At 38.3% G+C, this 19,363-nt stretch overlaps 1 protein-coding gene across 3 annotated transcripts; it reads left to right on the forward strand.

Annotated features, from left to right (window-relative positions):
• Nucleotides 1-1,015: 1,015 nt before the first annotated feature.
• LOC112465498 (glutamate receptor ionotropic, kainate 3-like) lies at nucleotides 1,016-19,089 on the forward strand. 3 transcript variants are annotated; one of them, XM_025033070.1, is made up of 8 exons: nucleotides 1,016-1,422; nucleotides 15,376-15,409; nucleotides 15,523-15,629; nucleotides 16,850-17,005; nucleotides 17,367-17,575; nucleotides 17,854-18,159; nucleotides 18,423-18,518; nucleotides 18,868-19,089. In XM_025033070.1, the coding sequence occupies exons 1-8, from the start codon at nucleotides 1,317-1,319 to the stop codon at nucleotides 19,072-19,074; spliced, it is 1,221 nt and encodes a 406-aa protein (XP_024888838.1). In that variant the 5' UTR covers nucleotides 1,016-1,316; the 3' UTR covers nucleotides 19,075-19,089. The 3 variants fall into 3 exon arrangements, with proteins under 3 accessions (XP_024888838.1, XP_024888839.1, XP_024888840.1); XM_025033071.1 differs by lacking the exon at nucleotides 1,016-1,422 and adding an exon at nucleotides 14,598-14,774; XM_025033072.1 differs by lacking the exons at nucleotides 1,016-1,422; nucleotides 15,376-15,409 and adding an exon at nucleotides 14,598-14,774.
• The last annotated feature ends 274 nt before the right edge of the window (nucleotides 19,090-19,363 follow it).

Genomic DNA, 19,363 nt, shown 5'->3' on the forward strand with positions numbered 1-19,363 from the left:
CCGAGAGCGCTCTTCGTTATGCAAAATGCGCCGCGATGCGCAACAGCTTTTGATAAAGAGGATACGCGTTTCACGAGTATGTACAGGTGACTGCTTATATGAGGGTAGTTACGTCAAGGCTGCAATACAAATATGATAATTGCGGACGGTAGGAGACTTCTCGCGTTTTGTGTGTGTTGATCTGAATTAAAATATTACCCGAATGCAAATTAGGGTTCACGTCAGAATGTAGTTTGTTGCGTTGCGGGGCTGGCACTTTGGTTTTTGCGAGACGTTCGCGTTGAGCAAACGTTTATACGCCACGTCGGGAAACGTAAAATACGAGACGCGCGGCGCTTTTACCGTCCTCGAACAGCTGACGGCGTTTTGACGTATCGCGATTAATCAGGATCGACGTGCGCCGCGGCGGAGCGCTGGTATTAAATCGCGTCGTAAAACGAGCGGCGAGAGGCTGGCTGGCGCGTAGTTGACTCGCGATTACGGTCAACTACGGTTGGTACGTCATCCCCCGGCGCATCCCTCCGAGTTTTCTCCTTTTTCACGGTGGTCTCCCGGCTTCTTGTGCTCTCGCTGTACCGTGCCGGAGAGACCGGCCGCGTAAAGACCGGCCACAAAACTCGGCGCAGGTAGATACTCACCGTACAAGGTCTCGCTCGGAACTATAACTATGAGCGCCATAAAGCTCGCGCGCAAGGAGGGATGCATTTTTACGCCCGGCGAGCCGACGCGTCGTCGTTAGACGGACTCGTACGTAGACGGAGCCGCGTAAGAGACCGGAAAAAGAAAAGTTGTGAAGTCGCGACGCAAGAAGTAGGTACGATAAATCAAAATACGGCTGAAGAGCCTAGAATTTAGCAGGCGACAAAAATCATCGTGTCCCGTTTGCTCAATTAAAATTAAGATACTGAAAAAGTGTTATTCAGTTTGGATAACCTTGTCTCGGCTCCGACAGACTATCCACAATTAGGACAGCCAACAATAAGATAGCAGCGTTATGCAACATCGCCTAAAGACAAGATAAACAATTTGCCGACGTCCAGCCGACCGTGAAGCGGCTAGATATCCGATGAAAACCAGGTGGCGCAATGGTTAATTAAAAGGGAAAGAAAACGCGACGTCATCCGCGCGCGTCTCTCTGTCTCTCGAAGCGAGACATTTGTGCTTGAATATATGTGCAGTTGGAAAGATAACTGGCGACACGGAGGCGTCTAACACCTGTTAACGAACGCAGCCTCGCCTTCGAGAACGTCGATACAGTTATTCCAACTGAAAGATCGACATCCTTTAAGGTCACCTACTCCTAAGCGCCTATCACGATGGGCAACTCTGCATACTGGGACAACGACGGATTCGCTACGCCGAACTTGGACGATCCTCGCAAACTTGGCAACTTGCGAAGCCCGCGGTTTATGGAGAAATCAAGTTAGTAACTTACTCCCGGCGGCTTTCCGCGTTAATACCGGAATTACGCGAATAAAATCCAACGCGCGCGCAGTATACGCGCAGTAAACGGTTACTTAACGAAGTTTCGTATAATTTCAGTGATATCAATTTGACCGCCAACCGGTTCGCGATTATTAAAATACGGATGATCATCGAATTCCTTGATACGCGGGAATCGCTTGTGTGTCCCCCCCTCCATCCCTTTCCTTCTCTCTTCCTCGGGTTGCATTGAAATGAAAACTAACAGACATTTCCTCGCGAGAGGCACCCAACTATCAGAGATGCGCTTTCTCTTTCTGTCTCTCTTTGCGCCTCGACATTTTTTATAAAGTTCGCATCGGGTCGATCGTGGCACGAGGGATTAATTAAAAGCAGACGCGCGGACTACGAAGGTACAGAAAGGTCTGCCCGGCGCCACCAGAACCGGTCTAAATGTAAGATGGCGTGAGTGTTATCGATTTGTCATCGGTTGATAAAAATCGACAACACCCGTGCTACTCGTCCTCTTTTTTCCCTTCTTTCTTTCTCTCTCTCTCTCTCTCTCTCTCTCTCTCTCTCTCAATGCGCGTTCGCCTCATTAAACTGATCTACCGGAACACAGAGCATCGCGGTGCAATATCGTCGGCCGATTCAATTATTAATGAACTGTTATCGTCGAAAAGTGGCTCGTTAGTTTCCACGTATAAATCAATACGAAACGGATTCATATGATCTTCTATGCACAGAGGTACCTACTATCGCGAAAACGCATGTAAGCATTTCATCACTTTTATTTATCGTTATTTTCACGCCTCTCGAACCGTCGCGTTGTCAGTCGTACTTTATCGCATTCGAGCATCAGTTTCAATGCCGAGAAAAACGCGATTGTAATCAACCGACATACATCGGCCGGCTGCGACCGACGCTTTAACACGAGAGATTTTGTTAAACCTAAAGTGATTAACGATCGAATAAACGAGAGCAAAAGGAATTCATTCTGTATAAAAACTTATTTTGCGGCCGCGATCAAAGCAATTTGCCCCGCAAGTCGATAAAAAGAGATGTTTTCACAAAAAGAATTATTAATGTCCTTCCCACGGCGGCTCTTAACCCTTTGAGTGTCACATCATTTTCCTCGAGCGGCCCTAAAATACCAAAAACAAAAGATTCTCGAAAATTAATGAAAGTTTATATGGGTTTTCAATGGCGCTGATGATCAAATCAAATTTAAAAAATTGTCATAAAACTGTTTAAACTTTATTTTCAAATATGACTTCAAAATCATGTTTAGCATACCCAAAAACTCTTGATTTACTTTGTTTCAGTCATTAATACATTGTAAAACTTAATACAACAAAATATCTCATGACGAAAATATTCAACAATTTTTATTTTTCTGATAGCCGGCTATATCTTTTTTCTGAAGCAACATTTTGCAAATCGGACTCAAAAATCGTGTTTGATGCACCCAAAATAACCCTAGTTACACTTTATTTCAGTAACAAGATTACATAGCGTCTCTAATGTAACAAGACATTTCATGACGACAAAATGCATTTTCGCGGGACTGAACGCACAGTCCAAAATGACGAGAATTCTCGTCATCGGCGCTCAAAGGGTTCATTTCTCTATTAGAAGGTGCACAGTGGCTCGCGCTTTATTAGAGACGTTTAATCGCCGGGATTCGGCGATTCCGTTAATTACCGTAATCTCGCATCGTACACGCCACTCTTATGCAAACGTACTTATGCAAATCGCCGTATCGCCGCCAACCCGAGTACAGTTACGATCGTGAGTACGACGCGCGATCTATGACGGGCCCTACGTGCGGGTTAATCCAGCAAGATGAAGATCGCTGACCCGCGATCACCCGAGATCTGAGAAGTATGCGCGAGTCGCGATTTTATTCGCGGGCGCATCGACAGCGTCTGTATTCATCCGTCTCTGTGATTACCCCCGATCGGAAGAATACGCGAAAAAATATCGGGTGCCCTTACACCTCGCGTATAGCTCCTGTCTGTTCTGGGCTAATATCCGGGCTAGAGATCGATGGGAAACGGGAAAGCACTAATTACCCATCGCCCGCAGGTAGGTAACGTTACGCTCGTTTGTTGAACGCGCGCGTTGATCATGCCGCGATGAATGCACAGCGATGTCTATTAGGACATTAATTAATTGATTAACTTCGCAACTCGTCACGACACGCGTAATTAATCCTCTCAGAATTACAGCCGAGCTTAGAAAAAAATTTATCAACCTCATCCTGTGCGAAAAAGAATCCACGGTTATATCTCGCCGAATGATGGGAGAAGGGTTAAATATCGTGCGACGTGAGCAGGAAGCAAGAAACGTTAGGAAATCGGTGAATGAATATTGCCCTGGCGCGAGCCGAGAGTCTAACAGTACTATTGTGCGTGCGAGAAGGTAAAAAAGCATTGATACGGGCAAAGTTCACCGCTACGAAACGGTGCCGTGTGGCATCTCGTGGGATCTCCGAGGGTTAATCAGGATGCCGGGGATTGATAGGCGCGCGAAACGCAAAAGCGCGCCGGGATAAATCGACGTACGGGTATTTATCTGTAATTAAGTCGGTCGCAATTAAAGGCGATCATCGATCAAAAATTATTTGCTATTTCAAGCAGATATACGCGAAACCCACGGCCGGAGCCGGCGTATTAATGAGCCGTTCGGTGCGTTCAGTGCGCGAGAATGCGCCAGGAACGCGCGCGCGGAGGATCGGGAGGATGGCGCGCACGAGGTCGGGGAGGGCCACGATACACAAGAGGGAGCGAGACGAAACGAGTGGGAGGAGGAGAGATCATAAATCTGTGTAATTGACAGGTCCCGCTGAAGACGTTCGTGCGGCATAGATGCTCGGGCGCAGATAGCCGGCTAATAATAACGCTCTGCCCTCGCTCGCTAATAATCTACGAACACGCGTATAATGGACGCTTTGAGAAAATGCCATCTTCCTATATTGTAAAGCAAAGCGACGATGAAAAAAATTAACGCGCGCCCGCGCGCAACGAGACTTGCATTAATCGGTGGATGGTCACGCCCGTAATTAACACCTCGGGGCCAGAAAAGCCCCGTCGAGGGGTGAGGAGAGAAGAGTAGGTATACGCCGGGGATTTTCAGTCGTCGTCTCTAATTCATTCGACGTCGACTCGGCAACGTTGAAATTACCATCGTCGCGAATATTCCCGCGCCAGAGTCATATACGTGCCGAGCGTATAGCACGTACACGCAAACGAGAAACATCCATCGAATGTGTGTTTGCAAATCGCCGCGGGGCTGGCGGTAATTTAATTTGAAATCAAAGATCTATCTTTTTCTCTTTCTCTGTCGCTCTCTCTCTCTCTCTTTCTTCTTCCTGGCGGAGAGGAAGTCGAATCCGCGCGCCAGACCACCGTGCGCGCGGCGGAAATAAAGAATCTACATGAAATTATGCACCTGTCCATTAAAGCCGGTCGCTTACTCGGGGCTCTAGGTGCGCGCATAACTTTCCGCGGGTCCCGCGCCGTAACCTCCCTTTGTATCCTTCGTAGGGTCGCGTGAGAGCGCAATAATTTAATTCACAAGCAACTCGACATAAACTCGGTCTAACGAATAGGACGCAAACCTGTGGACCCTCTTCTCAGCGCCGCCGACCCCCTTCTCTCGCGTATACGCTGTTACTCGAGTACGGGGCACCGGGGATATTCACGAGCATGTACGCGCGTGTAGAAGCGTGTACTGGTCCAGCACGCATCCGCGAGTCCTTCTTGACTAATCGTCGACGGAGATCGAGCCCGGGACACGGTCCGGTCCGCGGATCAGAGTTACACCGAGGCGAAAGCACGCGCGATAATGCTAATGAACGCTTACTTACGTCATAAATCCGTTTCTACCGCGCTCTTTTCTCGACCTAATCGCGCACGACGATTAACTTTTACCAAAAGATTAATCTCGCTCGTGCGCGTCGTACATCCGCGTCCCATGCAACGACAAAGTCTCGCATTTTAATTTCGCTTCACTGATACGAAAAAAAAAACCGAACAACAATATTACGTAGCTGTAGCACATTACTATTACACAGTAAAAAATAATACGTAATTTTAACATTTTTTACATGTCCCAGAGACTCCACTCTAAATTTTAAATTAAAATGACACATTCATTGTGTGTTACTTGTTGACAAATTAGAAATGTTAATTAATTGACATTATACTTTGCATTTATATTTGTTCTTTTGACTTTACTTTTCAAGTTATATTAACTCATGATATTAATTATTTTACGGGTTTTACTTGAATTGTGTGTAATAAAAACATTTAATTTTAGTAAATTTAATTATTTTGTGCGTCAAAGTTTACGATTATTTGAAAATTTACTTTAACTTTTGTTTATGTGTTAAAATAACTTTAACACGTGTTGATTTTTTAAAGTAATTGTGTTAAAAGAACTCAAAATAATATTTAATTTCTAAATGACATATATAAAGTGTTAAGTTACCACGTTGACATAAATGTAATACATAAATATGTTAAGAAAATAACAACATAGTTGTTATATGTTAATTTTACATTAAAATAATAATCAAATCTTGGTAACACATGAAAATTGTAACATATGGACCGCTATGTGCACACGATTTTTTACTGTGTATTAACGTTTGTCTGTACAGTAGCATAAAATTGTGCAGCAGAAAAAGATTTCGCGAATCAGTTGGTCGTCCACGCCGCGCTTTGATCGGCGATTAGGAAGACAACGCTCATTATTTTAGATTCTCCGTCGAAGCTGTATAATTCGGCCCTAAAACGTGGCCCCATTCCGGAGGATTTTATTGGCAATCAAGAGCGACGGGAATACGAACCGTCTCGAATCGCCAGGGACGTGCCACGATTATTAAGGCCGTCCACACGTGCGCCATTAAGATGCCCCCTTACCGCGCAGGGTAATTCGCTCGTGTAACAAGAGGCGGATAAAAGGGACGAATCTCGCGGATAACGGCAGCAACGCACCCTTCGTAATCGCCCCTCGATCATCGTAATGCGACATGTATACGCCCGCCTCCGGCGGGCAAAATTAACCGATATCGAGCGATTGGAAGCTTGTCTGATGGGTGCGGAAAAAATTTACTCCATCACCGATTACGCAGCCCTCATCCGGCCAGAAGGGACATTATGATATTAATATTATAATATCGCGTCTTGACAGTCGGAGGACTGTCGAGGAACTTCCTTTTGTGCAACAGACAAAATGTCACCGTCCGCGTGTAATTAGAATAACTTGATGTGAATGAATTTTCTGAAGATTGTAACTATCAAAATGAGCTATTGATAAATAGAACAATTGAATCAGTGGGTGCGTGGGATGTATCTTACACCCCGCAACAACTTTCAAAAAATAAATATTCTAGACTTATTTCAATACAGAACCGATTGTTATCGAAAGAACATTAAAAGTAAAGTTTCAACCTGTTAATATACTTTAAGATATGTGTAGCAATAAATAATATTAAACAGAAAACAAAAAATATTAACTATAAATTTAACATTTTATAGCATAAATAATGTGGGGTGTAATTTACATCCTTTTTATATATTTCCATGGAGGGTTAAATCCAAAAGGATCCCAAGTGTGACACTGACCAAATATTTATAGTGCATGTTATCTTTATTTGCGCGGTCGTTCATCATTTCGTATTCACGCGGCGTGAGAGAGATAATCGAAAACGCGATCGATTTGCCCGCTCGCACTGTTCTAATTAAACGGCCATTAATCATTTGGAACGTTAGTCGCGACCGAGCGTGTTATAGATTCTTGCCGAGTACGTGATTAGGCACGACCCCCATGACCATTCATGAATTAGATGTCGAACGTGCGCTTTATGGTAACCGTTATTATAGGCGCCATTAACGGTTTAACCGGGATACCCCGAAGACGGTATTCCGATATAGTTTTGCTAACGAGACGTTTTGTTGATCAACCAGAGTTGTTCTAATTTACTCCTCGCTCTCTGCTGGCAAAAAAGCGTTTGAAACGTCACCGGCGAGAGAGATTTCAGCGAGAGTGACATTTAGCATTAAGCGTGACATTATACCTCGACCAAGAATTAATTAGCTAAATTGTAATTATACGTATAAACTCGGAAGCATATTACACTCTCAGCAATAATTTAACGCATATAATTGAGTATGATTCCTCTATTTAGTTACATATATAAAAATTGTGCTAAATCCTCCGTTAGAGGACTACAAAGAAAAAAAGCTAATCTAGTGTAAAATTCTTAATTAGCTTTTTCTTTAAAAAAGAATGATCAAGCTAGGATAATGGCACTGAATAAAATGCTTCGGAATTTCTTATTTAATTTAAACGACTTTTATAGCACAAATATTATGCGCGCCGATTCGACTTTGATACGCGCGCCGTAATGAGATAAATCGTACACACCTCTCTTACGTGAAATGGCGACTAATCCGCTACAAGTCCAACTGCCATTAAAACGGTACAATATTAAGTAACGTTCCGAGACAAATCGGCTTAAACAGCGATCTAACGCTCGCTCGCAGCTGGAGTCGCGCGATAATGTTTTGTCTTATTTATCGCACGGAGATCCACTTAAGCGCGCGTTATACCTGATCAATTGAATGATATGTTCAGGGCGCGATTACATAATTCGCGCGATAATTCATAGCCGTATATTTCGCTGCTTCGATTTATTTTGTCCTTCTAGATAAGGGTGAACTTTATCATGTTATTTCTGACCAAACATATACTCTTATCCACCATAGGCAACGTACTCGGAATCTACGAGAAGACTTACAAACGACCTAACTCCGGCGTGGTGCTCTTATCTGGCAGGCTATAAAATTCTTATCCTGTTGGCTCGAAATCGGTGCTATCACCGGGCGAATATGCGAGCGGCGATCACCGCGCCGCGTCGATGCTGGTCGATGCACCTAATCCTCGTAATCGTGGCCTGCACCGCAGGACAAAACGATCAGCAAGGATCTATCGAGGCACCGATCGCGCGGCCGCGGCGGCCGCGTCGTTATGTGGAACGATTGCGATACCGCGCGGTACAGTTACCTTGACACGAGGAGAGCACATCCTTGCGGCGTGCGTGAAACGAGGATGAAAACGGGGCCGCTCCGCAAACGCGCGTCGATAAACGTTTTCCAGACTGAAGCAGACTGCGCGCAGAAAACATAAATTGATGTGCGGTGTCATATAGAATGTTATCCGTCAAATTACTCGATTAAACAACACCGCCTGATTCATGTATATCGTATCCTAGATATAAATAAGCGTGTAACATCGATGTGAGGCAAAATACGTGCGGTAAGAAACGAGAGAAAACATTGGTAAGTAGGAATTCAGGATGTCGCTGAATATTAGGCAAACAGAGCGTGCCTCTAAAAAACCAACTATCGCAGTGACCTTTGAATCTCAGCGCTACTTTAGAATTCACAAATTCGCACGTCAATAAATGACAGGGCATAAATAAAATGACCACCATAAATCGTTGCGAGTTCACGTTGTCCCGATACTTCGTGCCTCGTTTGAACGAACCAGCGGTTGAGCTTATCTAGAACGCAGATGCTGCTACCTACAAAACGACTTTTGTGTACGCACTAAGCAATGCTGTGTAGACATTTTATTACGTTGTGTGTGCGCGTGAACACCATGACATTCGCAAAATCATCAATAAATGCGAAAAAGATGAAAAAAGCCACCTGTCAGACATCAATGGCGGCTAATCTTCTTGTACAAGTATGTCAAATATACAATCAAGACGCAATCTATCACGTTTCGAAACTCGCTTGTCTAGAGAGACAAAGAATAAGAGAAAAAGAATATTCTCGATTTGAAAATATCTTTAGTTTCAACGTGGAATCTTGAAATGAGATTATATTGCGTTAAACTTACTTGAAGAAAACTTGAAACCAAAGATATTTTCAAATCATGCAAGAACATTATTTTTTTCTGTGTAAGTAAAATTTCAGTTAAATGTCCGATTTGATTTTATTGCGTGAAACAATGCTGATTTAAGAATTAAAATTCTATCGCGAGACGGATTGCCAATTTAAAAAATTAACGCTCGGATATGCGTGCAGCATCTCGGTCTCACGACCCCGGATTCGCGACGCACGATCCCATCTTTCTCATTCTCACAACTGATGCCTAACGTTTTTGTTGAAAATATTTTCCTATCGAGGGGTGTCGATTGCGAGGAGCGTCGACGCGTTTCGACGTACCGAGATGTAACGTGAAATAAGTGGAAGTGGAACGACGATGATCGAACAAGCGAATAAGAAATCGGACGAAGTAAGACGAACCTGGAATCGCGGCGAGATTCAATCTCAACGGATGAATTCACCATGAAACGTCGCGATTCCCCGTTGCGATTCACCACATAAGCGTTTTCTCGCGCGGCCTTCTTGCCGTCTTGTTCCTTGCTATTTTCTCGCACCTGCCCGCGTTTCCTTCTTCATATATTTTTCTCTCCTTTGATTCATGATTCACACGTTTGCTTCTCGTGATATAACACTCTACTATAATCACTTCTTGCGCTGCTTTTTTCACGTACGGACTTTTTGCCACTTGCAGAATAAACTATTGTTTAGCGAAACTGGTTTCCCTCGATTTTTATTATCTTTAGTATATTATATCGCGATAGAAAATGACGCGTACTCTCCCCTCTCTCTCTCTCTCTCTCTCTCTCTCTGTTATAAAAAGATAAAGGTTTTCAATTTTTGATTTGAATATCGCTCGTAGATACGGCGCATCGCATCGGTCGTATGTTCGTTGGTGCTTCTATCTCTAAGCTCGGTTATTACTGAAACTACTGTAATCAATGCTAATACGAGGCCGGTCGGTAATAAGAATTAACCATTTCCGCTATCGTAGAGCTTGCAGTGCTAACTTTGCGCGCGTACCAACCAGCGCCATATAATAAATCAATATAAAATCGTAAATATGAATCCCTTATTCCCTAATAAAAAGCAGTGATATATGGAAAAAGCTATTTATTCCGATAATTATTTACGATGCAGACGCCCTCATACGATCTAGGAAGTGGCGCATGATTAAATTGTGTATCGCAATAAAACCGCGAGTAGTATAATGTACGATAATGATGTACCGCATTCTTTCGAATATTGCACAAACAAAATTACTCTATCAACGTCGACGTCAACTTTAATTGCACACACAATCTAAAAAAAGTAGAAATAGATTATGAACTAATTACGACACATGTGTACAGTATTACGATAGGTATTACATTTATCGTATAAGATTGTTAGAGTCGCTGATTTTCTATTTTCAGCAGCAAACTACCGTTATATAGTTTTCCTTATTTGGAGAGATCAATTCGTCTCTATTGTAGATCGTGATATTCGCGTGTAATCATCCCATCCTTCCCACTTCCGCTTATTTTACATTACATCTCGGTATGTCAAAACGCATCACAGATGTGTAAAAAATTGTGCGGGTCCTCACAGTATTAAATAAAAAAAAAAATCTAACATTTCCTGCACATCTATCCTTGTCAGTAATGAGAAGCAAAAAGTAATATACGTTAGGCATTACAACCAAGAAAACAGGATGCCCTAACATGGGCGCGAATTCTTTCTCCAGCGAATTCGTTTAAAGAAGTCTCGGGTTCGTTTATTATAAGACTTGGCCGTTTTCGTCTTCAATCCTACCGCGCATAAATAACCAGAACGTGGCGTATAAATATACCGTAGGTAGGCGAAGTCTTATGGAGTTCAGATTATATCGGCCCAGCATTATTCGCTGCTTAATGCGCGCGCTGAATGATGCCGCTCGTTTGCTCACTCTACCCGACTGTCCAATTGCCCACTCGGTTGTACGGTTGCCGTTTAAAGTCCGCGTATAATGTATCTCCTCTCCATCGTCGAGGAGCTAGCAGGAATCCGTCCGTGGACAGGCGACACCAACGGTATCCCCTGCCCACAACCGCGAACGTCGTTCCGCTCGACGACGTCGGCGTCCAACGACGTCGTCGTGCTTGCTTAGCTACCGAGAAGACAAGTGGTACACCCTACATACAATACATTTGTATACCCCGCGACGTTTGTATGCTCGGCTGCTAACAATCCGAGGGTTGACTGAAGTGATGCAGTGCGCATTGTTTCGTGAAAATATCGCTGGAGATGTATGTTTCATTGCTTAGCTTCCTTAAAAATTAAGGATAAAGAATTTGTTTGTAGTTTGTTAATATAAATATGTAACATGTGATTTTTTTCATTGTAAGTAACGACGTAATTACACTTTAATTAACTCTTTATAAATAAAATACTTGGTCACAAGGCGAATTCAGATCATGAAAGTAGACCGCGATCTAATAAATGCAGCGCTTTAGACCGCACAGTTTAATAACCATTCTCGCATATAGAAAACAAATAAATATAAAATTATATATTGCAAATAATATCTGTAAAATAATGTAATCATTTCAGTCATCTCTCAACTTTGTATTATGTATATTTTGTATAGAAAATAACGGCATTTATCAGAAGTACTAATTCTCGTTAAGTAAATACTAATGATAAATAACAATTTATTATATAATAATAATTTACCGCAATATATTGATAGATATCCGTTACGCATAAAATTATGATATGCTGCAGATATTATTAGAAATAAAAAAATTTATAATAGAAAAAGTATTTCTGAAAATATACTTTAAATACTTTAAATAAAAGATTATGATAGATATGTAAGTACAAATTAACTATACGATCTCGCTAATCCGACACTTTGATAATCCAGCACGTCCGATAAACCGGTACTATCGCAGGTTTCCGTGGGCTCTTGAACGAGAGCGGGTTTAACGCTTGCACGTATTATCACCAACACAGCATTGTTTATGTTTCTGTGAAAATACATCGCCGCTTTTGTAGTTTTATTTTGTTTGTTATAAATTTAGGGCACGTATTATGGAACTTTTCAGAGTGGATTCCGATCAAAATTATTACGTTTCCCCTATAAAAAGAACACATAGAAGTCTAGAAAATAAGTAAACAATTCCGATCAAAATTCATTCCAAAAAGTTCCGTAACACATGCCTTGAACAGTTTTAAAATGCTCAATTATTTTATTTATCTCCTATATTCGTTCTAGCAGTCCAGCAATTCATTAATCCGGCACAACCTGTTTTTAATAGTGCCGGATTAGCGAGATTGTACTGCAATTATAATTTAATCTCCAGTCAATGATATTTATCCCAGTAAAATATAAAAAATGAGTCTTTATTCGACTTTTATTAATTCTTTAAACTTCTTTACAGTGACTTAAGTATAGGAATGCTGATTATAGCATGGATTAATTAAATCAATTATTGATTTAAGTATGTGAATTTATTTTCCAGCAAAACTAGAGCTATGTCAATCAATATATTACGGTAAATTATTATTTCAGGGCCAAAAAATTTTCAGCGCGCAGTTTACTGAGTTGGAATAAGTATTAAAAATTCACACAGTAATATTATTATCGACACGAACATTCTGTCACAGCTCTAAGCTTTTTGTTAGTTATGTTAGGTGATTTTAAATCGTACGAACCTTCTTGTATTATTATTAAAATCTACAAATCTTTTTTTATTTTTTTTTTTTTTACATTATCTTCTATTTCTACATTTTTTAACTATTTTTGGCTCTATTAACCCTTAAATGCCATACCTCTCAAGAATCTCGTAAATGACACATGGGGTCTAAAAAACCCCAGCATGAAAAATGTCTCCTTACTCATTGATTTTTTGATATTTAGTCATGAAAATTATTTTCAATGTTGTTCAAGGCTTAGAAAAGAGAATAAAATGCTTATATTGTTAAAATTTCAATTTCAACATAGTATAAAAAATTAAGTAAACTGAGTACTGCTAAGTGTACAACCGGGTAGGTCAATCACTCAACTATCATCAATGGGAGCATGAGCTCCATTTTTGGGGGGAACATTTGAAAATATATCATTGTAAAGAGTCTGAGGTCCGCTGGACCCCGGGTGGCATTTAAGGATTAATATTCAGAACGGTTCTGTCTTCAAATTAGTAAAACATCCTCTGTAAGAGTAGTTTTTAGTTGCTACGGCAACCATTACAAAAATTTAATACTGCATGGTAGGTAGTGATTAATTATTAAAAGCATTGTTGTTAAGTGCTTTTAATACTCAAAATAAGTAATTAATCACTACCAGTATTAAATTTCTATAAGAAAAGACTGTAAAAATAATAAAAGATATCACTAATTAGAGAAGTGTCGAGCTGCAACCACCATACATTGACCCTCGATTCAACTTTCCCATCGGCAAACAACATAGGATTCATCTCGAGATCTTAACAGTATCGTATATAAGATATGAATATGTAATGTATAAAAAGATCGTCAGTGAGCTCGGACCTATGATTCACTAACCCCAAATGACTAATCAATCATCTTCCTGTAGCTTATAATACATTTTTTTATGATCATAAAAGAAAGGCCAACTTGTAATATTATTTTAAAATGTTAACAGTGCCACCTTGTAAAATCTTTTCGCACACGTACAGTTCGCCGACAAGCAGAAATGAAATTTCCTTCATCGACTGTAGATATCCAGACTTCAACCGAGTCGATCAAGAAAGCCTTACCGAAGGTATGCTTGATAATTTACACTTAACTTTTTTCGTACGCTATAGCCAAACTAAGATATAATTTCTGTAATTTTTGTTAGCCTTTATTAATTTATTCATTTGTTCACACTTATGTTCACTAATTTACTTCCCATATGCATGAACAACATATCTTTTCTGACTTCATTTATTTATAAAATAGGTAAAATATTTGGCAATGAAAAAATTGATTCAAATAGAAATAACAGAAAATAAATTGTTTGCATTTATTGCAATTAAATTTTTTCCCGACTTATTAAGATTACAACAAAAAAAAAAGACACTCTCTCTTATTAATTTATTTCATTAAATAGATAAGATACCCGGCATAAATATCTGTATTTTAATATAGTGCGCTTCCTTTTGAACATATTTCTTTAAATATAGAATTATATAGAATATCGTTACTGGAATATTGCGGAGTAGTCGCTACGACACGGTTCTCAGAACGGATGAAGCCAAACGTATATAGGACGGTTCAGATCCAAATTTAGATCAGTGTATGGTAGGACAACATCGAACACGAAACTTCGAATGCAGTTTCTTGATCCATTGGTTTTGCCTCTACTATACCGTTGAAATTTTGAGAAGTTTCTATCGAACAGAGATCTTAGTTTATACCGATTAAAAGAGACATCACTACATCGAAACGATGAGAAAATACAGTTATTGATTCATAAACATTGAGGTAAAACTAATAGAATTAGTATATGTAATATAGTATATTCTGTTAGTATAGACTAATACAATTCGATTCTGATGTCAAAATTAATCCGCGCGCGTTAAAGTTTATAATATCTATAAGAAATTTTAATTAAATCACGATCGATCATATATTTTCAAAAATTCTAGATTAAAATTGGAATTATTAAATAGTTGTAAATAAGTGATTTAAGAAGAAACTTAAATCTTAATTAAAATCTACATTTAATATCTACATTTTGCTACTCAATGTCAATATTGATAAATGCTGCCTTCTGATATTTATTGCCAGCAACTGTCAGCACTGAAAATCTATAGTATACGTGACGTAAAACATAGAAAAATATAGATTTTTAGTACTGACAGTGAATATTGGAATGCAGCCAAAGTGTATAGCGTTATGTAGACAAAAAAGAAAAAACTATTGACAATTGCTAAAGTTTAAAAAAACTAAAGAAATAAAGAATTAATGTATGCCATCTAAAGAGAGAAAAAAAAACAGGAATTACCTGCATACGATAAGTAATCCACAATTAATCCGTCCTATTTCTACATTTCTACAGCATTTATACGTTAATTATTCACAGTATTGCAGTACGAAGCCGCGTGGCGTACAGATAGGTACACACGAATATTTAACACCGCGTTGTATAAATATATTTATATTTTTTTAATTAATACGCGCGCAACATGTATCTCGCACGGAATAAATTCACCACTGCAGTGTTTTACAGATTATCAATTAAAATGGATCCGCGACAACGTCTGTTTTCGATTGCATTAATTTTATTAGTACTACTAGCAACACGCATCCATGGCATCCCGCGACCAATCAAAATCGGTAAGCAGTATATGGTCATCCATGAAAACAAATTCAAATAAAATATTGCCTATATGTGGAAATGTTGCTTATGTTCAAAAGAATCATTTAACAATACACGGAGAGAATTTTCTCTAAAAATTTACCTTGAAATCATGATAATTGTAGGACATGTACCACCAAGAATTTTATGCGAGCTATTCTGATTAATATATCCACCATAATAAAAAATATTAATATCTATTACATTGAAATATAAAATATGTTTGATTAATTTTACTAAAATATATCTAGGAAATTTCAAAATTTATCAATCTGCTTGGTAATTTTTATCACGTTGTTTGTAAAATGTATATTTTAAAAATTCCTTGGTTGCTAAGTTGTCCCAAGTTTATAGTGAATTTAATGGTAAAATTAACAAAAAATTATCTCCGTGTAGAATTAGAGTAAGCGGAGATTGAAATAATCTAGTTCACTAACGCCATATAAATGTAAAAAGTATTTTGATATAATATTCTATTTAGCGATTGTCATATATTGAGATTAAGCAACACTCGAATCTATAAATCGATTGTTTTTCTCTCTTCATCTTTACGACAAATTATTGCTTTCTAAGAAATATTATATGTATAAAACTATAAAGTATTATATTTCAAAATAAAACGGAAAAAGTGTGTCTATCATAAAAATGTGGAAGTTAAAAAAAATGTAATGGAATAATCTTAGGGTTAAAGTTTTTAATTCAGTGATGAATTTGCGCGTGATGATACAAATATATGCTCAGAAAGTCACGCAAGAGAAATATTTTTAACGATGTTCACATGCGCTTGTTAATATTGATCCAACACACGTAATATTGCGAATTGATGCGTAGTTATCAGCCACTATTCAAGTGAATATATTTATCTAATAATCATTCGCAGATATAATTATAATTAAAAAATTAATTGTATAGTTATATTAATTTTAAATATATTGAATACAAGTCTATTCTTTAATTAAGTATATTTGTAAATCGGATTTCTCATCACAATTACATGTTATGTTTCATTTTATTTTATTTTATTTATTTAAAAAGTACCTAATTTTTATTTCTCGTACTTCAAAATTAGTCTTGTGTTTACTATAATCATATATACCTCTAATCTTTCTATTGTATTCTAACACATTACACATTAATTAATCTAAATCTAACGATGTCAGATTTTTTTCTATTAATATATTTATCAATGTATTTTTAGGAGCAATCTTTCATAAAGGCGATGAGGATCTAATGTCTACGTTCCAAAAAGCAGTCTTTGAAACAAAATATGAACATCTCGCACCCGCATTCGAGCTTATCCCTGTCCTTAAGTATGTCGAGGTTAATACCGATAGCTTTAGAACTGCTGAAGCTGGTGAGTACTACGGAAACCAATAATTTCGAGTTATAACGATTAAGCTATCTCGATCAAGTTTGTTTTTTAATAGTTTTAAATATGCAATATTTTCCTACACAGTATGCTTATTCTAATTCAATTCCAAGAATAGAAATTTAAAAATTTTATTAGAGTAGCTTTCAGTTATGTAATATAACTGAAATATCAAATTATCGTGTTCAGACATGACTAAAAATAAGTACCTATAATAAAAAAAAGAAATAAAAACGTTATGCAAATTGATACAAAACTATCTATGAAGAAGTCTTTACGCTGCATATTTATTCCAATCTTAAATATACATTTGTTGATTAACTTATCAGAGATTATATTTACATAGCATGCGAGCTTCTTCAGGAAGGTGTGGCAGCCATTTTCGGGCCTGCAAGCCGGCACACTCGTGGTATAGTTGCGAGCATTGCTGAGCGATTTAATATACCGCATATCGAATACGTCTGGCGGGAAAGTGAGGGATCAGAAGAGGAATACGAGAGAAAAAAGGCTTCAATGACCATAAATGTGTTCCCTGCCAGTGAGAAAGTCAGCGAGGTTAGCCGTTATACAAAACAAGTATTTTCGCAGTCAGAAATCAATTTTGTAGACACACTACGTCAAGTCTAAATCGTAGGATTTTGAAAAAGCTATTTAACAGCGCGAGTAATAATTCAATTCGTTTATATAGCAATTTCAAATTCAGCGCATACCGAATTGAAGATAGTCTACGATTCTGAGATACAATATTAAAATATGATTATGATATCACAATGCATTTAAAAATGCAATTATTTTTTTAATGTATTCTTGATTGACAAGACAAAACTGTACAGGCTATCGCCGATATCATCGATTCAATGAAATGGCGAAACTTCGTAGCGATTTACGAAAACGACGAGGGATTGTCGCACCTCCAGAAGACTTTGACACTAAAGGGAGACAAGAATAATCCGCTTACACATACGATACGACAGCTGAGCGAAGGAACGGATTATCGTTCAATGCTCAAAGAAATACACTCTTTGGCGGTCTCCAATATAATTATTGATGTCCAGCCACAGAACATCATACGAGTTCTTAATCAAGCGAAGGAAGTCAGACTGCTGGCTGATTATTACCAATTTGTCATAACATATTTGGTACTGTATATTACTTGCTTAATTTCTCGACAACAAAACCGTACTTTCGAACGCGACTTATTTCACAGGCCTGAAAAGATTGTTTAATGAACTATAAACTAAATTCTTTAAAGACTATATATTAGATATAATTAAAAAAATTAAACAGAATAGAGATAAAGTTGTATACCTATTATTCTTGAGTTTTTCAGATTACCAGAAAACAAATACCATAAACAATTTTTTAAAATAATTTTAAAATAATGTTTTCATTGAAATTATAGGATTCATACAAGCTACCTATTCTCGACGTGCGAAATGGTACCGTCAATATCACCGGACTCAGCTTGAGGGAAAATGACGTAGATGGAATTGAATGGGTAAGCAAGCGAGCGCGAATAAACACAAATAAACTACAAATAAACAATTTGCTTCAATGATGTCGAACAGTGCCGTTTAATTAGGTAAAACATTATAATAAAAAGGAAATATTATTTTCTTATAAATATAAACGAGTATATCCAAAGAAAAAATATGTCTGTGCAATCACGCAAATACTTAAGAAAAGAATGCCTTCACCTATTTCAGCATATCAATCGTCTGCATTTTCACTAAATTCAAACTAAATTAGGTAGTAGATGTTTTATATTAAGAATGCAAAATAAAAGATTTATAATATATAGAATTGAATTAACTATACTCGTACTTGATATATACGCTATTTTATAGCTAGATTCAGCAATTCTCTATGACGCAGTATTTTTGCTGAATACAGCACTAGAGGTCCTGAATGCGAGAATGGATAAAGAGGGATATATTGATCCTATATCACTCTCTTGTATATCCAATAATACTGAAAAGTATAAAGCAGGATGTGATATTATCGGCATTATGAAAGAGGTAAGTTCTTTCTCTTATCATATTGCTTCCTCATAGAGGAAGCTTTGTTTTCGTGATTTTCGTATATGAACCTTTGATTGTGTATAAAGTTGGATCTAGTCAACCAAATTTAAAAAAAATATATATGAAATAGGGGTAGAAGAAACCAACGAAGAGATTGGTTTTTGAGTTTTTTTCTGCCAATATGTTCAGATTGTTGTAAAACGTTGAAATATCGCCTAAAAAAAATGTCCGTATGTGTGTGTGTGTGTGTGTATGTGCACATTTGATGTTGTGGTTGCTCTAACTTCCGCACATATTGAGATATCGGGCTGTTTTTTTTTTT

This window comes from Temnothorax curvispinosus, unplaced genomic scaffold (genome assembly GCF_003070985.1).
Source record: "Temnothorax curvispinosus isolate PA1 unplaced genomic scaffold, ASM307098v1 QBEX01015252.1, whole genome shotgun sequence".
NCBI classification, from domain to species: domain Eukaryota; kingdom Metazoa; phylum Arthropoda; class Insecta; order Hymenoptera; family Formicidae; genus Temnothorax; species Temnothorax curvispinosus.